Source organism: Mastigoproctus giganteus, chromosome 14 (assembly GCF_048544385.1).
Source record: "Mastigoproctus giganteus isolate SK-2022 chromosome 14, ASM4854438v1, whole genome shotgun sequence".
Classification (NCBI taxonomy): Eukaryota; Metazoa; Arthropoda; class Arachnida; order Uropygi; family Thelyphonidae; genus Mastigoproctus; species Mastigoproctus giganteus.
Window position 1 is genome coordinate 62,381,921 of NC_143588.1, and position 17,380 is coordinate 62,399,300.

At 39.0% G+C, this 17,380-nt stretch overlaps 1 protein-coding gene across 4 annotated transcripts in view; it reads left to right on the top strand.

Moving 5' to 3' along the window:
* Nucleotides 1–17,380, top strand: part of aralar1 (calcium-binding mitochondrial carrier protein aralar1) — a 338,725-nt gene that overhangs the window by 134,058 nt on the left and 187,287 nt on the right. For all 4 annotated transcript variants that reach the window (XM_090388800.1, XM_090388801.1, XM_090388803.1 and 1 more), the window contains one exon: nucleotides 2,743–2,858. In XM_090388800.1, coding sequence (XP_090244926.1) covers nucleotides 2,743–2,858 — 116 coding nt within the window. The remainder of the gene's footprint in view (nucleotides 1–2,742; nucleotides 2,859–17,380) is intronic.

A 17,380-nucleotide genomic window follows, 5' to 3' on the forward strand; every position in this document is an offset into this window, starting at 1 on the left:
CAAAAGTCATATTTGATTTAAGAAGATAGATCCTGTGTTTCAAAACAATCAAGCATTTCTTTGCACAAGTCTACTATTTTCTGTTTTTTTTGTTCTGGAGTCAAACTATGGAATCTAGTGGGCACAGATTCGCAACATTTTCAGGTGATCTCTCACAGTATTGTGAGCACTACCATATGAAATGGGCATTCTGACAGCTAATTCATGAAGCGTAATTCACTTGTCTTCTTCCAAGGTTTCCTGGACTTTTGTGATTTGCTCGGGAGTTGAGGAGGAAGGCCGACCAGGTCTTAGGTCATCTGCAAAGGACTCACGACGTTCACTGAATTACTTGTGCTATTTTAATATCGCTCCTACCAAGACACTCAATACCACATACTTCATTAATATTTTTAACTGTTTCTGATGCATTTAAGCTCCTTCTGACAATAACGAATCACCTATCGCTGTTCAGTCTGTATGTCCAACATGATACTTGCTTCAGAACGATCGTCAGTGACACGCAACTAAAAAAAAACTTCACACAACATTAGCTCAACGAGTACTGGCATGCACACACAGTCTGCTCACTCTGCAGACACACTCTGCGCTCTAGTGGCAGTTGTGGAAAGTTCACGCAGTAAACAAAATCTTGTACCAGTCTGTGAATTAAATGATCACCATTTGTATTTACACCATAAGATTATCCATTTGATATGCTATGTTAAATAATTTGTTTCCTAAAACTTTTGTGCCTGTAATACTTATATAAAATATAACATCTTCCTAAATTCCAAATAAACACAAATATTAAGAGGGTTGATACATCTTTTGTATCATCCTCTCCTTTGTTGTTTTTTTTTGTAGTATTGGTTGTCTTAAGTGGGATCATTTATGATGATTCCAGATTACAGTACATCTTACAGATCGGTGAATACTTAGTATTAAATAAAATAATCACTTTTTTTTATTAGTAACATTTTATATTTTTCCAGTGACTTTATAAATGAATGTATTATTAGTTGATTTTGTGCAAGTACTCTATTGAAATGGCTAATATATTCATTGTATTCATGCCATAATGGCATGAATGTTTTTATTTAACATGGTTCATCATATGTTATCCATATGATGAACCATGTTAAATAATTTGTTTTCTAAAAATTTTGTGCATATAATACTTTTTTTAAAATTTCAAAATAAACCTATGTTGCTAGCTGATTTTTCTGTTCTAGGATTAGTGGATATTTCTTCATGTATTACTTAATATATTCATTGTATTTACATTATAGGATGATTCATGCAATTTTTTCTTGTATTAAACAAAATGTTTTATAAATAAATTTTATCTATAACGTCATTTATACCCCTGTCCAGAATCTGTATGTAGAGGCATATAAACCTCCACTTCACCTTAGAAAGAATATGTTCGACCTTTCTGTTCCGACTGTTGCTTCTCAACCTGAATGGATCATGTACTACAACTGCAAATGTGCTGAAAATAGACCCACTGGTATTCGACTAAAAGAATTGATATGTGCCTGGAAAATAAATTTTGACAATATGCTTCAAGAGAGCGATGTACCTGATCCACCCTGGTCTGTAAATCTCCCTCACTCTGATACCTATTTTCAGCAATGGGGAAAGAAATCCCTGGTAGATGAAAGTATTAAACAACTACATAAAGGCCATGCCCTCAACAGTGCTCAAAGCTATCTAATATAAACAAAAGGTTTGAAAACAGACTCTGCTGTTGGTGCGGCAGATGTCTTTTCTTCTTTTACACTTTCTATATCACTACCAGTTGAGTATAGCAGTTACACTACAGAATTATATGCAATAAAATTAGCCCTAGAGAATATTAACACTTTTCACAATGCTAGCAGTCTAATATACCCAGATTCCATGGGTGCAGTGTCTGCATTGGACAATAAATTTTCAACATTGCTCCCATCATAAAACAAATTTTTTCCTGCTTAAACCATATATGAAGTAAGAATCATGCAGTGAAATTTTGCCAGATCCCAGGGAATTCTGGTATCACAGGTAATGAGAGAGCAGACCAGGCAGTCACATATCCAAACAGTACAATACCATTACATTACCAAGTACCATATATTGATTATTTGAAGTGCATTAAAAAAGTCTATACATTTTGCTGGTCCGAAAGCTGGGAGTTTCAGACCGCTGAAAGATTACGCATAGGGCATACACATCCAAACCATATACATCATTCTCAGGAGAATGACCCACCTCGATGCACGCATTGTACATTACCACTTACAGTCAAGCATATACTCTTAGATTGTATGCACTATTCTCATTTCAGAAAAAATACTTTCCTTTCACTGTCAAGACTGAAACAGCCTTTATCACTTGTCCATATTATTGGAAAAAAATGCGAATTTAAATGAACCGTTTACCTTTCTTATGCTAATATGAATAGGTGATTTACTCTGATGACAAATTGGACCGATTTATTATATTAAAATATAACATAGGAATAGGCACATTTTGGCATCAGTTGCCCTTGTTCCCAAACACACCAATACGTCATTTATATGCCGTACTTTGTAATGAAAATTATTTCTGGTTGGTATGTAATGTTGTAGATGTTAAGACATCAAATATTGTTTATGTGAAATAGGTCCAACCCTGACCAGTTCAAATAAACAACTTTCTACTGTATTACTTTTTTTATTTTATTTTTATGTAATAAATGTGGATGAATGCGATGCTTTAATTATATTTTTCCTCCTCTAGCCTTATATCATTTATGGAATTTCAAGCATTTGAAGCTGTTTTATGTAAACCGGATGCTCTTTATATCACTGCTTTTCAATTATTTGATACCAATGGTTCAGGAACAATTACTCATGGTAGGATTTGTTTCTTTATTTTGTAATGTTTGATTTACTGTGATTTCCCTGATCTTTGATAGATTTGGGATTGAAATTTCCTTCTTATAATTTGTATTATAAACTTTATTTAACTCCACTAAATACACAGCCATGCCAAAATATAAGAGAATGCAGTTAATAGTGAGTTGGGCCTACTCATATTTCCAATATCAATCATTGGCAATCTCTTTGCATTAATTTTGCAAGGTGTGTGCTGGTATTGTATATTCCAATATATAATACATTGTATATACCTGCTAGTTGACCTTCAAAGCACTAAAAAATCATCAGAAGTTGTAAGGCCAACTTATGTGCTCAATATAAAATCCCAGTGCTTTTTTTTGAGACGGTACGCAACTGTACGGTGTACCGGCACCTTTATTAACAGTGACTTTAGCATTAGTAGAGGCATTTGATGCAAGAAAGCAAGCTTATGCAGCATCAGCCAAAAAAAAAAAAAAAAACCCACTTCCACTTCACCCCTCTGTTCATTCAAAATACCTGTCCAGCTGAGCCTTAAACTTATTTAGGCTATCAACTTCCACTACAAGGGATGGAAGTCTGTTCCACCAACCAACCACCCGCTGGCTAAAGGCAAATTTCCGCACGTCTATCCTACATCTGTCTTTCCTCAATTTGAATTTATGCCCTCTCAGGTGATTATTCTGAGCTAGAGGAAGAATCCCATCAGCATTGAGCATGCTCAAACCATTCAAGGCTTTATACACCTCTATCAGATCACCTCGCTGGTGCCTAGTCTCCAGACACTGAAATTTGCAAAACTTAAGCCTTTCTTCGTAAGAGCACCCCTTTGTTCCATTCACTAATCTTGTTGCCCTTCTCTGTACTCGTTCCAGCAGCTCTACATCCTTCTTGAAATGAGGCCTCCAGATCTGTATACAGTACTCTAGGTGTGGCCTGACCATTGCCTTATACAAGGGAATAATCACCTCCTTATCCCTGCTGGAAAAATTCCTGTATATCATTGACAATACTCCATGAGCTACTCTTGCAGCCCGTCTGCACTGCTCAGAGAACTTCATATCTGCCTGCACAACCACCCCCAAGTCCCTTTCATTCTCAACAACCATCTGCACAACCATCCCCAACCACCCTTTCATTCTCTACCACTGTCAGTGTAGTACCACAGAGTTGATACGTTGCTCTGGGGTTGCTGTTTCCCATGTGTAGTACTTTACACTTGTCAATGTTAAACTTCATTTGCCACCTCTCAGCCCATCTGCTCAATCTTTCCAGATCCTGTTGCAACAGCATAGTGTCAGTAGTGTCCTTGACAACCCTGCCAACCTTTGTATCGTCTGCAAACTTGGACATTAAGCTTGATATACCATCATCAATATCATTTATAAATACAGAAAACAATAATGGACCCAACACTGAGCCCTGAGGGACTCCACTAATAACATTAGTCCACGATGAGCAGTGTCCATTGATTACCACTCTCTGTCTTCTCTCCCTCAACCACCCCTTTATCCATAGCAGCAATTTGCCTCCAATGTCACACTGCTCCAATTTGTGTAGCAGTCTTCCATGTGCAACAGTATCAAAAGCCTTTCTAAGATCCAAGTATATAATATCAAAGCTATTCCCTGCATCCAGTTCTTTTGTGACTGCATCATAGTATCCAATCAAATTGGTCAGGCAAGACTTCCCCTTAACAAAACCATGCTAAGGCATGACTTGTGACATTTGGATGCTGTACACTTCGAAATTTGTAATATCCCATATTTTTTCGCATGTTTACCTACTTTTCAAATAAGCTTAAAGTTATTTAACTAAATTTGCATCTCACTGTCTATTGTTAAGATATCTACTATATAAAACATTTTAACCATTTTTAGAGTTCTAAATTACTCAGTTGGACCTCCTTTTAGAGTGATTTTTTTTTGAATCCCCTTGGAAATTACATTTAAAATAGTTTTAGTTGAGCAAGGAAAATTTTCATATAACGAACGGCTTAGGAGACTTAACTGCATACACACTGTTCGCACTTTTGACCTTCAGGCAATTTAGGAAATTAGTGCTGCTGCTAAGCAAGAATTGAGAGAGCTAAAGCGATTAGCTACAATCCCTTTCTACAATTTACCATTCTACAATTTAGTGGTATCTGGTAACTTAGTAAAACCTGTCCCACGTACGGAGAAGTCACGCGGTCAACAGTGAGCAGATCAAGGGGTATTCCCAGTGAGCCCTGGTTCACCTTCTACTACAGTAGTGTTCAACCATTTCTCATACAAGGGACATATTCAAAGTTAGAATTCTTTGCGGGGGGGGGGGGGGGGGTGCACTGAGTGATTCGAGAAAAATTAGTGTGTTACATTTTTTTCCATATCTTGTTACGTGTAAAAGGAAGTTTTTGTTTTAGCATTAGCATTAGTAGAGGCATTTGATGCAAGAAAGCAAGCTTATGCAGCATCAGCCAAAAAAAAAAAAAAAAAAAACAACCCACTTCCACTTCACCCCTCTGTTCGTTCAAAATACCTGTCCAGCTGAGCCTTAAACTTATTTAGGCTATCAACCTCCACCACAAGGGATGGCAGTCTGTTCCACCAACCAACCACCCGCTGGCTAAAGGCAAATTTCCGCACGTCTATCCTACATCTGTCTTTCCTCAATTTGAATTTATGCCCTCTCAGGTGATTTTTCTGAGCTAGAGGAAGAATCCCATCAGCATTGAGCATGCTTAAACCATTCAAGGCTTTATACACCTCTATCAGATCACCTCGCTGGTGCCTAGTCTCCAGACACTGTAATTTGCAAAACTTAAGCCTTTCTTCGTAAGAGCACCCCTTTGTTCCATTCACTAATCTTGTTGCCCTTCTCTGTACTCGTTCCAGCAGCTCTACATCCTTCTTGAAATGAGGCCTCCAGACCTGTATACAGTACTCTAGGTGTGGCCTGACCATTGCCTTATACAATGGAATAATCACCTCCTTATCCCTGCTGGAAAAATTCCTGTATATCATTGACAATACTCCATGAGCTACTCTTGCAGCCCGTCTGCACTGCTCAGAGAACTTAATATCTGCCTGCACAATCACCCCCAAGTCCCTTTCATTCTCTACCACTGTCAGTGTAGTACCACAGAGTTGATACGTTGCTCTGGGGTTGCTTTTTCCCATGTGTAGTACTTTACATTTGTCAATGTTAAACTTCATTTGCCACCTCTCAGCCCATCTGCTCAACCTTTCCAGATCCTGTTGCAGCAGCATAGTGTCAGTAGTGTCCTTGACAACCCTGCCAACCTTTGTATCATCTGCAAACTTGGACATTAAGCTTGATATACCATCATCAATATCATTTATAAATACAGAAAACAATGATGGACCCAACACTGAGCCCTGAGGGACTCCACTAATAACATTAGTCCACGATGAGCAGTGTCCATTGATTACCACTCTCTGTCTTCTCCCCCTCAACCACCCCTTTATCCATAGCAGCAATTTGCCTCCAATGTCACACTGCTCCAATTTGTGTAGCAGTCTTCCATGTGCAACAGTATCAAAAGCCTTTCTAAGATCCAAGTATATAATATCAAAGTTATTCCCTGCATCCAGTTCTTTTGTGACTGCATCATAGTATCCAATCAAGTTGGTCAGGCAAGACTTCCCCTTAACAAAACCATGCTGTGTCTGAGCTATAACTGAAGTCTTGTCTAAATGATCCTGCAGTGCTTCTTTAACCAGTGCCTCCATTAATTTTCCTGGAACAGAAGTTAAGCTCACAGGTCTATAATTACTTGTGTCAGCCTTTGATCCTCCTTTGTGAATTGGGGTCACATTTGCACATTTCCAGTCTATGGGTACCTCCCCTGAGTCCAAGGAAGCTCTCATAATTATGGCTAAGGGTTTGCTTACTTCCTTTGCTGCCTCCTTTAATATAACTTTAATATAACCCATCCACCCCGGGTGCCTTTCTTGTGTTTATCTTCAACAGTTTCTCCTCCACTTTACTCCCAGTTATTTCAAGATTCCGTAGCTTACTGCTAGAGTTGAATACACCTCTGGCATTCCCCTTGCTGAATAACTCCTCATGTGTGAATGTCGATGCAAAATATTCATTTAATTTGTTAGCTACCTGAGCAGGATCATCAACAGTTGACCCATCAATATCAATTGGACCAATCTGATTCATCCCCTTCCTTCTAGAGTTTACATAAGTAAAGAACTCTTTGCTTATGTCACCGTTTTTTTTTGTTTTTTTTTTTTTCAGGCTATATATAAAAAATGCAAATTCCCAATACTTTTATGTGTAACAAATCTATGTCACTAATTTATTTTTTAGATTTTATTGAAATTATAAAAGTAAAAATTAAATGCATGTAGGTGGTAGATGACTTTCATCAACCGGTGAAATACCACCACTTTGCTTATTGGAGGCTTGAAGTGGTGAAACCCATGTTTAGTCTCTAGAGCAAAGTTTCTGGCATCCCCCCACCCATACTTCTCCTTCAACCCATGCACGGTGCTAAGTGGTATAGGTTTTGATACCTTTAGTGTTTGGGGTTTTCATAAAAAAAAAAAAAAAAACAAGGCATCATATCTTTAAGAGTATAATAATCTATATAATTTGGTGTAAACACACTATAGACAACTTTTAAACAAAAAACTACGTTAGTAGTGTGAAGGGCATCATTTTATCTGTATTGTGCTCTTCCTTCATAACGAGTTGCCATGTATTGCACTACCTCGAATAAGTAACGCTTCAGAAAAGAGAAGACTATTGTTACTTCATATTGTGCAATACCAGGGTACCTGCCTACCCACCGATGAAAGGCCAACAAGCCTTGAAACGGTGCCATCTGGGTGGTGGTACCAGCCCACTGAGAATAAGTAACAATAGTCTTCTCTTTTAGTGAAGCGTTACTTATTCGAGGTAGTGCAATATGTGGAAACTCGTTGTGAAGGAAGAGCACAATATGAGATACAGATAAAATGATGCCCTTCACACTACTAACATAGTTTTTTGTTTAAGTGTTGTCTATGGTGTGTAAAATATGACTTTTTTTGTTTTTCAAAAAAATACCTTGCTTTTGCCATTAAATGCTCACTTAATGAGAATTTTTTGATAATTAGCAAAATTTAAAATGCTGTTTTAATTCACTTTCCGCGCGGGCCGTAGGTTGGACACTGCTGGGAATCAACTGTAAGTGCCCCGTTCGAGAATTAGGAGGGAGTGATTTTCTTTTACCTCGACAAATTGTTTCGCGGAAGTGAGTTATCCACATTTTTGCCGTAAATTTTCCCTATCTCTGTTTACCTGGCCACAGTAGCTGAATATCCGGATGACACCGACATTTTGGACAGTTTTGAAAAGAAAAAAAGAAAAATTCAAATTTAAGAACTAGTGACAGTATCGATGACGAGAGAAGGAAAATGAGGACAACGAAGGTATTAAACCTTCTAAACATGAAATGTTGGCATTTGGTGAGAATGAATTTAGAAAATTGTCAATTGGGGTTAAGTTAAATGAAAGAGATACAATTGGCCCATTTCGGGAATACCTAATCGAAAAGACGGTTTTTGGAAAAATTGAAGAGCATTTGATGAACGCTCTGAGTACGATACCAATTTCATCGAGTGAATATGAATAAGGATTTTCACAAATGAATCTGATTGTCAGCCCAACCAGAGCTTCGTTGATGACAAAAACAGTTTTTTCACTACTGTTACTTAAAATTGTGGCCCACCGCTGACCAGCAAAATATGTCGATTCATGGCTGTTTCGGAAACGTCAATCAGCAACAGCCACAAACAATAAGTCGGCATAGTGTGTTGGATGAGAACTCATTAAAATTTGGAATATATAAAATATGGAATTCTATAAAAACTTTATTATGAAATAATTTTTACTTATTTTTTATATACTTGAACAATAAATTTATGCTTAATAAACTGTGTGTTAATATACTTAATTTGTTGTTCTTATTCCAAAAACATTACTAGTAAGTAACAATATCAGGAAATAATTTTTTAGAGTACTGTACTTTTCATGTCCTTTTAATTTTCAATTTTTCCTGATAGCAAAGAATGAGTACCGGCACCTATTTTTTTTTTTTTTACAAAAAAAGCACTGTAAAATCCTAAGCTTGAATTAAAGGCATATGCCATCAAACACAAGTTAAGTGAAAAACAAATAACAGACTATTTTTGTGTTACCATTATTTTGTTTTGTACTAACTGCATTAACATTATGCTCTGATCACTACCTCACACCACTGTTGCCCCTGTATGTGGTTTGGTTGTTAACATGGGAGGGTGAAAAAAGATGCTTTGGCACAAAACAAACAAATAACAAAACATTCATAACAGTTACTATGTGGTATTAAGTGTAGAGAACTATATTGGTTACTCCCCACACCACATTACATACATGGGGGAGGATATCTCAGAGTGGGATGCTTCAAGTTCTAAAGAGGAGGAAGTCTACTAGGAGATAAAGATCAGTGCAACAAGTGCAAAGTAAATATCGGTACAAAGGAATGGAAACATGACCTCTACCACCACTTTTCTTATTGGAAGCTTTTTATTTTACAGAATGTCAATACAGAGTTTTGATGAAATTCTAATGTTAATTAGTGAAAAAATCACAAAATTTTATACTGGGATGTGGAAATCAATAGAAATTACTGTTTCACTGCAATAGACATTAGTACTTATGGACGCAATGGTGATTCGAACATTTTTGGAAGAATTTGAATTTTATTAGCTAAAATTCGAATTTTAGCTAATGAAACAATTTAATTTGCTGTTAAATAGAGCTCTTCCTGGTACAAATGAGCTGGCTTTTCCATTTGTTTTTGTATGGGATGAAACATTTGATCTGACTGAAAATTTAATACTACCATACCCATCAAAAAATTTGAGCAGTGAGCGTAGAATTTTCAATTATAGATTAACTCGAGTGAGGTGACTTGTAGAATGCATGTTTGGAAAACTGAGCAATAAGTTGTGCATTTTTCACTCTAGCATATTGCTGAATCCCCATTCTGCTATCGACATAATGAAAAATTGTTGCACATTGCATAATTTTGTTAGAAGAATGGATGGATATGTTTTCTAAGACATTAGCTTGTGAGATGGAAGAGGGAATGGAAGTGACAGCAGTTGGAGGGAGGTCTTCAGGTGTGTCGATAAGGGATTCTTTTTCTACATATTTCAACGGTGTCGGCACCCTTCCATGGCAAAATACTAGAATATAATTACAGTAAAATTTATCCTATTTTTTAAAATAAATATTAGTATTAAGTAGAAAATTAAAATTCTGAAAACTAAACTATGTGCAACGAATTTGAATTAAATGCATGTGGCAATCAGAAGATTTTTAAATTATTTAATACTTTCCCTCACATATAATACATTTCATTAAAACCCTTTGTTAGTACTCAGGGGTAATCCTTTAATGCCTGTATTGTACAAGACAGGCTTCCTTTCCACCACAAATAAATTTCACTATGTCAAACATTGTCGTCTCCAAATAATAACAAACAAAATGAAAGATTACGGCCATCCACTCCATGCACGGGGAGAATTTCTCCCCAGACAATATAAACGGCAAGTCACAGGTGCTTTCAATGCATCCACACCATCAGCAGGCGTTGAATGTAGCTAATGTCGCCCATTGCAGCGTTGGAAGTGTCTGTCTAGTTTGCATTCCTTTTCCTTCTGCTTCCTTTAAAACCAAGCATTCAAAGGTGTTTCAAACACCGCCTTTAAGCACCTATCTAGTTATAGTCCTTAGTCTGCCAAGCCCCATGCACTTTTTCTGACAGAATCCAGTTATTGGTTGATTCAACCACTGTTCATCTCAGCTGTCCAGATTATTCGTTGTATGATTCCTTTCGCTTCAAAGGTGGTATTGTGCTAATGTCCATTCTGATATTCCATGTCAGAGACTTAGTAATTTGAAATCTCCTCTTTTTTATATTCTCTGGCTTAAAATCTCTGTACTGAAAAAAGGTAAACTGCAGCCATTATCAGTCCACTGCAGGATGGGAGCCTCCTCAACAATTTGTGTTGAGGGAAAGAACATAATCTGCCATGCTGGTCCAGTGCAGGTTGGCAGATCAACTGTATTTAGCAGTCAGGGCTTGAACTCTGATCTACTTAAAGAGCGTGTGCTATTACATTCCAGCTCCTGACCACTCAGCTGCGGAGGCCGTTCTCTTTTACATTCTGGGCCGACCGGGTTAGCCGGGTGGGTAAAGTACCTGCCTAGCAACCCAAAGGTCGCGCGTTCGAATCCCGCCTCGGGCTTGGATCAAAGTACTGCAAAAACCTTGGGAGGTGTATTATGGCCACAGAAGCCGATGTGCCAACAACTACCAAAAAAAAAAAAAAAAATCTTACATTCTGTCAAATTCATCTGTTGCCTCCATTGTTCTTCCAACTCTGGTAATCACTTGGAACTTCCTCTCTTTGAAAAGGGGGGTTTAAAAGGTACCTTGCTAGTGCATGGTCATCATCATCAGCCATTTTCAATCCACTGCAGGATGAAGGCCTCTCCAGCAACTTTCCAGTTCCTTCTATTTTGATGGTAGAGAGTGCATGGTAGAGAGCACCAAATGGCCTTCTATATGTTGCATAATGTTAACTGGATAGTGTTGGTGTCCAACATTTGGGTCCAAAGGATGGGCCCTACTCCTATTATGGTGAGTCATTTTCTTCAGGGAGGTAGAAGGGTTCTTTGTCTTGTAAACAGCAACTGGACAAAGTAGGTACAGCCCTGTAGTTGTCTTGTGCCTGTAAGATGATGTGCTCTTTATTCACTGAGTAGTGAGTGGATAGTCATGTATACTTGACCACGCAGGTCCCTGAAAAGGTCGCACTCATGGAGGAGGTGCTCCCAGGATTCTTCTTGTCCACAGGCACAGAATGGGGTGTCTTTGAAACCAAATTTGTGCAGCTTTCTTCTGAAGGAGCCAAGCCCAGTCAGTAAAAATGTGGTGTTTAGTCTGGGAGATAGCCATGCCGGGGAGAGTGGATACACCCTGCTGATATCTGGAAGGAACTTCTTGGTAATGATTCCTCTGGTAGATAGATTCCAACGGTTCTACCAGGTGTCTTCTGTAAGCCTTTTGTTTTGTAGGATTTTGCTGATTGCTGGGTTAACAGTGAAATCCATGTGGGTTACTGCTCTTCCTTTCGAGTGTTGGTATAGCAGCCCACAGTGCAAAACCACCAGCTCCAGGAGAAGGGATCCAGCAAGGACTGGAGCACGTGAGTGCTGACAGTGCAACAAGCTCTGGTAGCCCTAAGTAATATGGAGCATTGAATGGATTCAAGATTTCTTTTTTTCACTGCCGTATTTGCCTTGGGGTACCACACCCCCACAGCATATGTCACTGCTGGGATGAAGACTGACTTATAATATAGGAGGGAGAGGACCTCTTTTTTAGGCCCCAGTCTCTCCGGGTTATTTTGGCTATAAATGCTGATAGTTTTCTAATTTTTATTCTAAGGTGCTCCACGTGTGGGGTGTAGCATAGGTTTTTATCTAGTACAATGCCCAAGTACTTCCGTTGTGTCTGCAGTTTGATAGTTGTTCCGTTGACTGATTTGCGGAGGCCATCGAGTATCAGGGTCCCTTTTAGTAGGATTGAATTTGTTTTGGCTGTTGAGATAGTTAGGGGGTGCAGTTTTGCCCATTCCTGGAGTATATTAATTGTGCGATTTGCATTTAGTTCCAGTTGTGCCCTGCTGTCAGCCTCAATCGGCAGCACCAAATCATCGTTGTAAGCCTGGGAGTAAGGGGAAGATCCAAATTGAGGAAACCATCCAGGACCATGTTCCACAGGAGTGGCCCCAGGACAGAACCCTGGGGGAAGCCCCTGTGAACTGGTCTGGTAATGTGGCAGTAAGGAGTGATAACGGATGCTCTTCTATTTTGGAGGTAAGATTGTAAGCATCGATACAGGTTGTTCAGGATTTTTGCCTGTTGGAGTCTTTTCAACACGCTGGGCCACCATAAAGAATCGAAGGCACCAGCAAAGCCCACTGAGATGAGAACGAAGGATTTACTATTACAGTGTTTGGCAGCCTCCGCAATTTTTTCTAGTGCGTCTATGGTGGATCGTTCTTTTCTGAACCCGAATTGGTTCTGTGACATGAGTTCTGCTTGCTGGTAATATGTGTCTATCCTGTCATGTAGTAATGTTTTGAAGAGCTTGCTGAGTACTGACAGTAGGGCAATAGGCCTATATGAGCTGGGTTGGTCTTGTGGTTTGGTAGGATTCTTAAGAATGAGCTGAACCCTATCAGACTTACAATCTTCAAGGAAGACACCCTCAGAGAGGCAATGATCATACAGGTCCAATATTATGTGAGGTATGTATTCCACTGTTTTCTTGGCTATTTCGGGTTCAGTATAGCCTTCTCCCTGAGTTTTCCTGTTTTTGATTCTTGCAGTAGCTAGGTTGAGGTCTGTTAAAGTAAACGGAGGAGGTTCTTCCATTGCTGTCCGGTATCTGTCTTTGTCTGAACATACCATTTGTTGTTCCATTGTCTGCGGTTCTTTGTATGGCAGGAGTATGTGGTCCAGGATGTTCTCAATTGAGGATTCTGTGTACCACACCTCAGGGGTTGGTGTTCCCCACAGTGGAGTACAGTGCCTCCCAGGAGCATTTCTTTCTGAGCTTAATTTTGGCATTGTACTTGTTCCTGACCTCATGGTAGCATTGTCGGAGGACGTCCACCTCCGCTTGGGGCCAGGATCTTCGGGCGTGTTGGAATCTCTTCCTACAGCTGTTTGTCTTATATCTTTGTCTTATATCTTGTAATTCATTTGACCACCATGGCGCCGCTCTAGGTTCTGGTTATTTTCTTTGTATAGCTATATTAGCTGCATCGATGTTTAGGTACGTGGTAGACGTCAAAGTGCCCAGCACATGGATGACTGGACCCAGGGTATCCCAGCAGAACATCGCCCAAAGCTTGACATTGCCGTCAACAGCTTGTTTTCATCCCACGGTACATCCAGGTGACATCACTTCTCCAGGTAAATGACACACGCGTACTCGGCCGTTCACATGGTGCAACAGGAAACATGATTCATCATACCAGACGATCTTCTTCCAATTCCAAGGTCCAGTTCTGATGCTTGCGTGCTCATTGTAGGCGCTGAAGTGCCCATGCTAACTACGGTGAGCCGTGATTAGCATGGGCACTCGGAGATGCCTGCGGCTACACAGCCCCATTTTCAGCAGGGTTTGATGTACTGTGTGTTGTGACACATTACTCCCATCACCAGCATTCCAATTACCGGTGAGTTAGCATTAGCATTAGTAGAGGCATTTGATGCAAGAAAGCAAGCTTATGCAGCATCAGCCAAAAAAAAAAAACCCACTTCCACTTCACCCCTCTGTTCGTTCAAAATACCTCTCCAGCTGAGCCTTAAACTTATTTAGACTATCAACCTCCACGACAAGGGATGGAAGTCTGTCCCACCAACCAACCACCCGCTGGCTAAAGGCAAATTTCCGCACGTCTATCCTACATCTGTCTTTCCTCAATTTGAATTTATGCCCTCTCAGGTGATTATTCTGAGCTAGAGGAAGAATCCCATCAGCATTGAGCATGCTCAAACCATTCAAGGCTTTATACACCTCTATCAGATCACCTCGCTGGTGCCTAGTCTCCAGACACTGTAATTTGCAAAACTTAAGCCTTTCTTCGTAAGAGCACCCCTTTGTTCCATTCACTAATCGTGTTGCCCTTCTCTGTACTCGTTCCAGCAGCTCTACATCCTTCTTGAAATGAGGCCTCCAGACCTGTATACAGTACAGGTCTGGAGGCCTCTAGGTGTGGCCTGACCATTGCCTTATACAAGGGAATAATCACCTCCTTATCCCTGCTGGAAAAATTCCTGTATATCATTGACAATACTCCATGAGCTACTCTTGCAGCCCGTCTGCACTGCTCAGAGAACTTCATATCTGCCTGCACGACCACCCCCAAGTCCCTTTCATTCTCTACCACTGTCAGTTGCACGATGATCGCCCTTCTGTTGCCATGTACCATTCGGGAGAGCCTTCGCTCACCTCGAGCATCGATGAGCTGTGGTCATCCAGTATCTCGCTGGTGGTTTGTGGGTTTCCCCTCCTCGGACCACTTTCAGTAGGTTCTAACCACAGCTGCTCATGGTCAGCTGTGGTAGGTTCTAACCACAGCTGACCATGAGCATCCCACCAGCCGTGCCGTTTCGGATATGCTCTGACCCAGTCATCTGGCCATTATAATTTGGTCTTTGTCAAACTCGCTTAAGTCCGCTGCCTTTCCTATCTGAAGAACAAGAATAACACTGATTAACGGTGCTCAGTATCAGGTGTGTTTTATACCATGTCTTGACCCACGCACACACCGCAGTTCACCTGCATTTGCTTCTATATGCATAACAACTCTCTGGTCATAATGTTTTGGCTCATTGGTGTATAGGCATGGTCATTGGGTGCTTTGTGTATCAGTGGCCTTTGTTTATAGATCTATCTTCTTTTTCACTTTCCAAAATTTTTTATAGTTATATGTGGCAAAAGATTTAACAAAGCTGAATGTTGAATACAGTAATCCAGTGGAACTGTCAAGGCATCTGTAAAAATCTTACATGTGCAAAACTTCAAATGTATATAAGACTCCAAAAGAAGATTCAGTCTTTGATTACTTGAGGAAACGAAAAGGGGGTATACGGCAATGGTCAAACCACACCTTGAGTACTACGTATAGGTCTGGAGGCCTCATTTTAGGAAGGATGTAGATTTGCTTGAACGTGTACAGAGAAGGGCAACAAGATTGGTGAGGTGAATGAAGGGATCCTATTACCAAGAGAGGCTTAAGTTCTGCAAAATGCAGTGGCTGGAGACTAGGCACCTGCGAGGTGATCTGATTGAGGTGTATAAGGCCTTGAATGGGTTGAGCACGCTGAATTCTGATGGGATTTATCCACTTGTTCAGATTACGAACCTAAGGGGGAATAAATTCAAATTAAGGAAAGACAGATGTAGAATAGATGTGTGGAAATTTGCCTTTAGCCAGCGGGTAGTTAATTGCTGGGACAAACTTCCATCTGTCGTTGTGGAAGTTGATAGGTTAAATAAATTTAAGGAGGAACTGGACAAACATTTAGAGGGAATGGTTGTGTGAATTTTTTTTTTTTTTTTTTTGGCTGATGCTGCATAAGCTCATACACTGCTTTCTTGCATCACATGCCACTACTATTACTACTACTACTTTTTCTTCAGTAGCCCAGTCAATCAGTACTAAGGCAGCAAGAAACAAAATCCATTGTATAACACCTGATCAGTGTGTACTCTTTATTTTAGTTTTTCTGTTTTGTCCAAATAATCAGCTTTTCCCCTTTAATAAGCCCTTGATATCTTCTCCTTAAAAGAAAAAAAAAAAAAAAAAGCATTTCTTCTTTATGCATATCATGACTTTCTGTATTAGTTCTTAGGTTTATACCTGAGGAAAAAGACCATATCACGTGATGAGTGAAAGAATTTATATTTGAAAATTTGTGAAGACAATATATGAAACAAAAGTAAGATTTCATTTATCTTTGGCAGCCATTCCTTTCTAAACACAGTCATGTTTTTTTTTTTTTTTTTTTTTTTTCCCCTAAACAATTCTAAGATTCTAATGATCTAAATGCTCTTTATAATTATGTAAAACTTCAAATGTCGGGGAACCAAGCACTTGTTTCTCTCTGGTAGCGCTTTTTGACAAATTGCATTTTTTTTTTTAAATCCATGAAATTGCTTTCAACAGGTGAATTCTTTTTCCCTGTTGTGTGTGTGGATCAGCTCAAAAGAAATTAATTTACGTACATTTTATTAAAATGTATATAAATTCTTGACATGCAATTTGTGGAGTAAGATTGCTTGTTTTAGATTTGAGTCATTTCTCCACACATGAACATTCAAAAAAAAAAAAAAAGTATTATTAAGGCACTTGAAATGTTAAATATCTGGTACCATTTCTGCACACCAGAGGGTAAATAAACAAATATTAAACTAATATGTAAGAAAACTATAAGATAGTCAACTAGCTGTGAAATGGCAGTTTTTTGGCAAATGTATGCATACCATTTCCTGATCAGTGACTGGGTGACATTTGGTGATATATTAACCAATAGTTATATATTGATGCTCTCAAGTTAAATCTTTGATATGCGACATTTTTGTATTCTTTTTTTAAAAGAATAAAAAGAAAAGAAAAAAAAAATGGTGGGTGATAGGACATTTTTGTGATTAGGGCATAAAAATACACTAAAATTGCCTGACTTCATAAACTTAGTAAAAAATCAGTATTATACAATATAATTAGTATTTTGTGTTCATTTTTTTTTTTTTTTTTTTTTGTCTACATTGTGACAGTCTTAACTAGACTGTCATGAAAATCTCAGTTGATTGAAAAGCAAGATACTTTACCCTTCTGACATCACATTAGCTGTTTATTTATTCTGCTATAAAGCAGGGCTGGCAGAACACG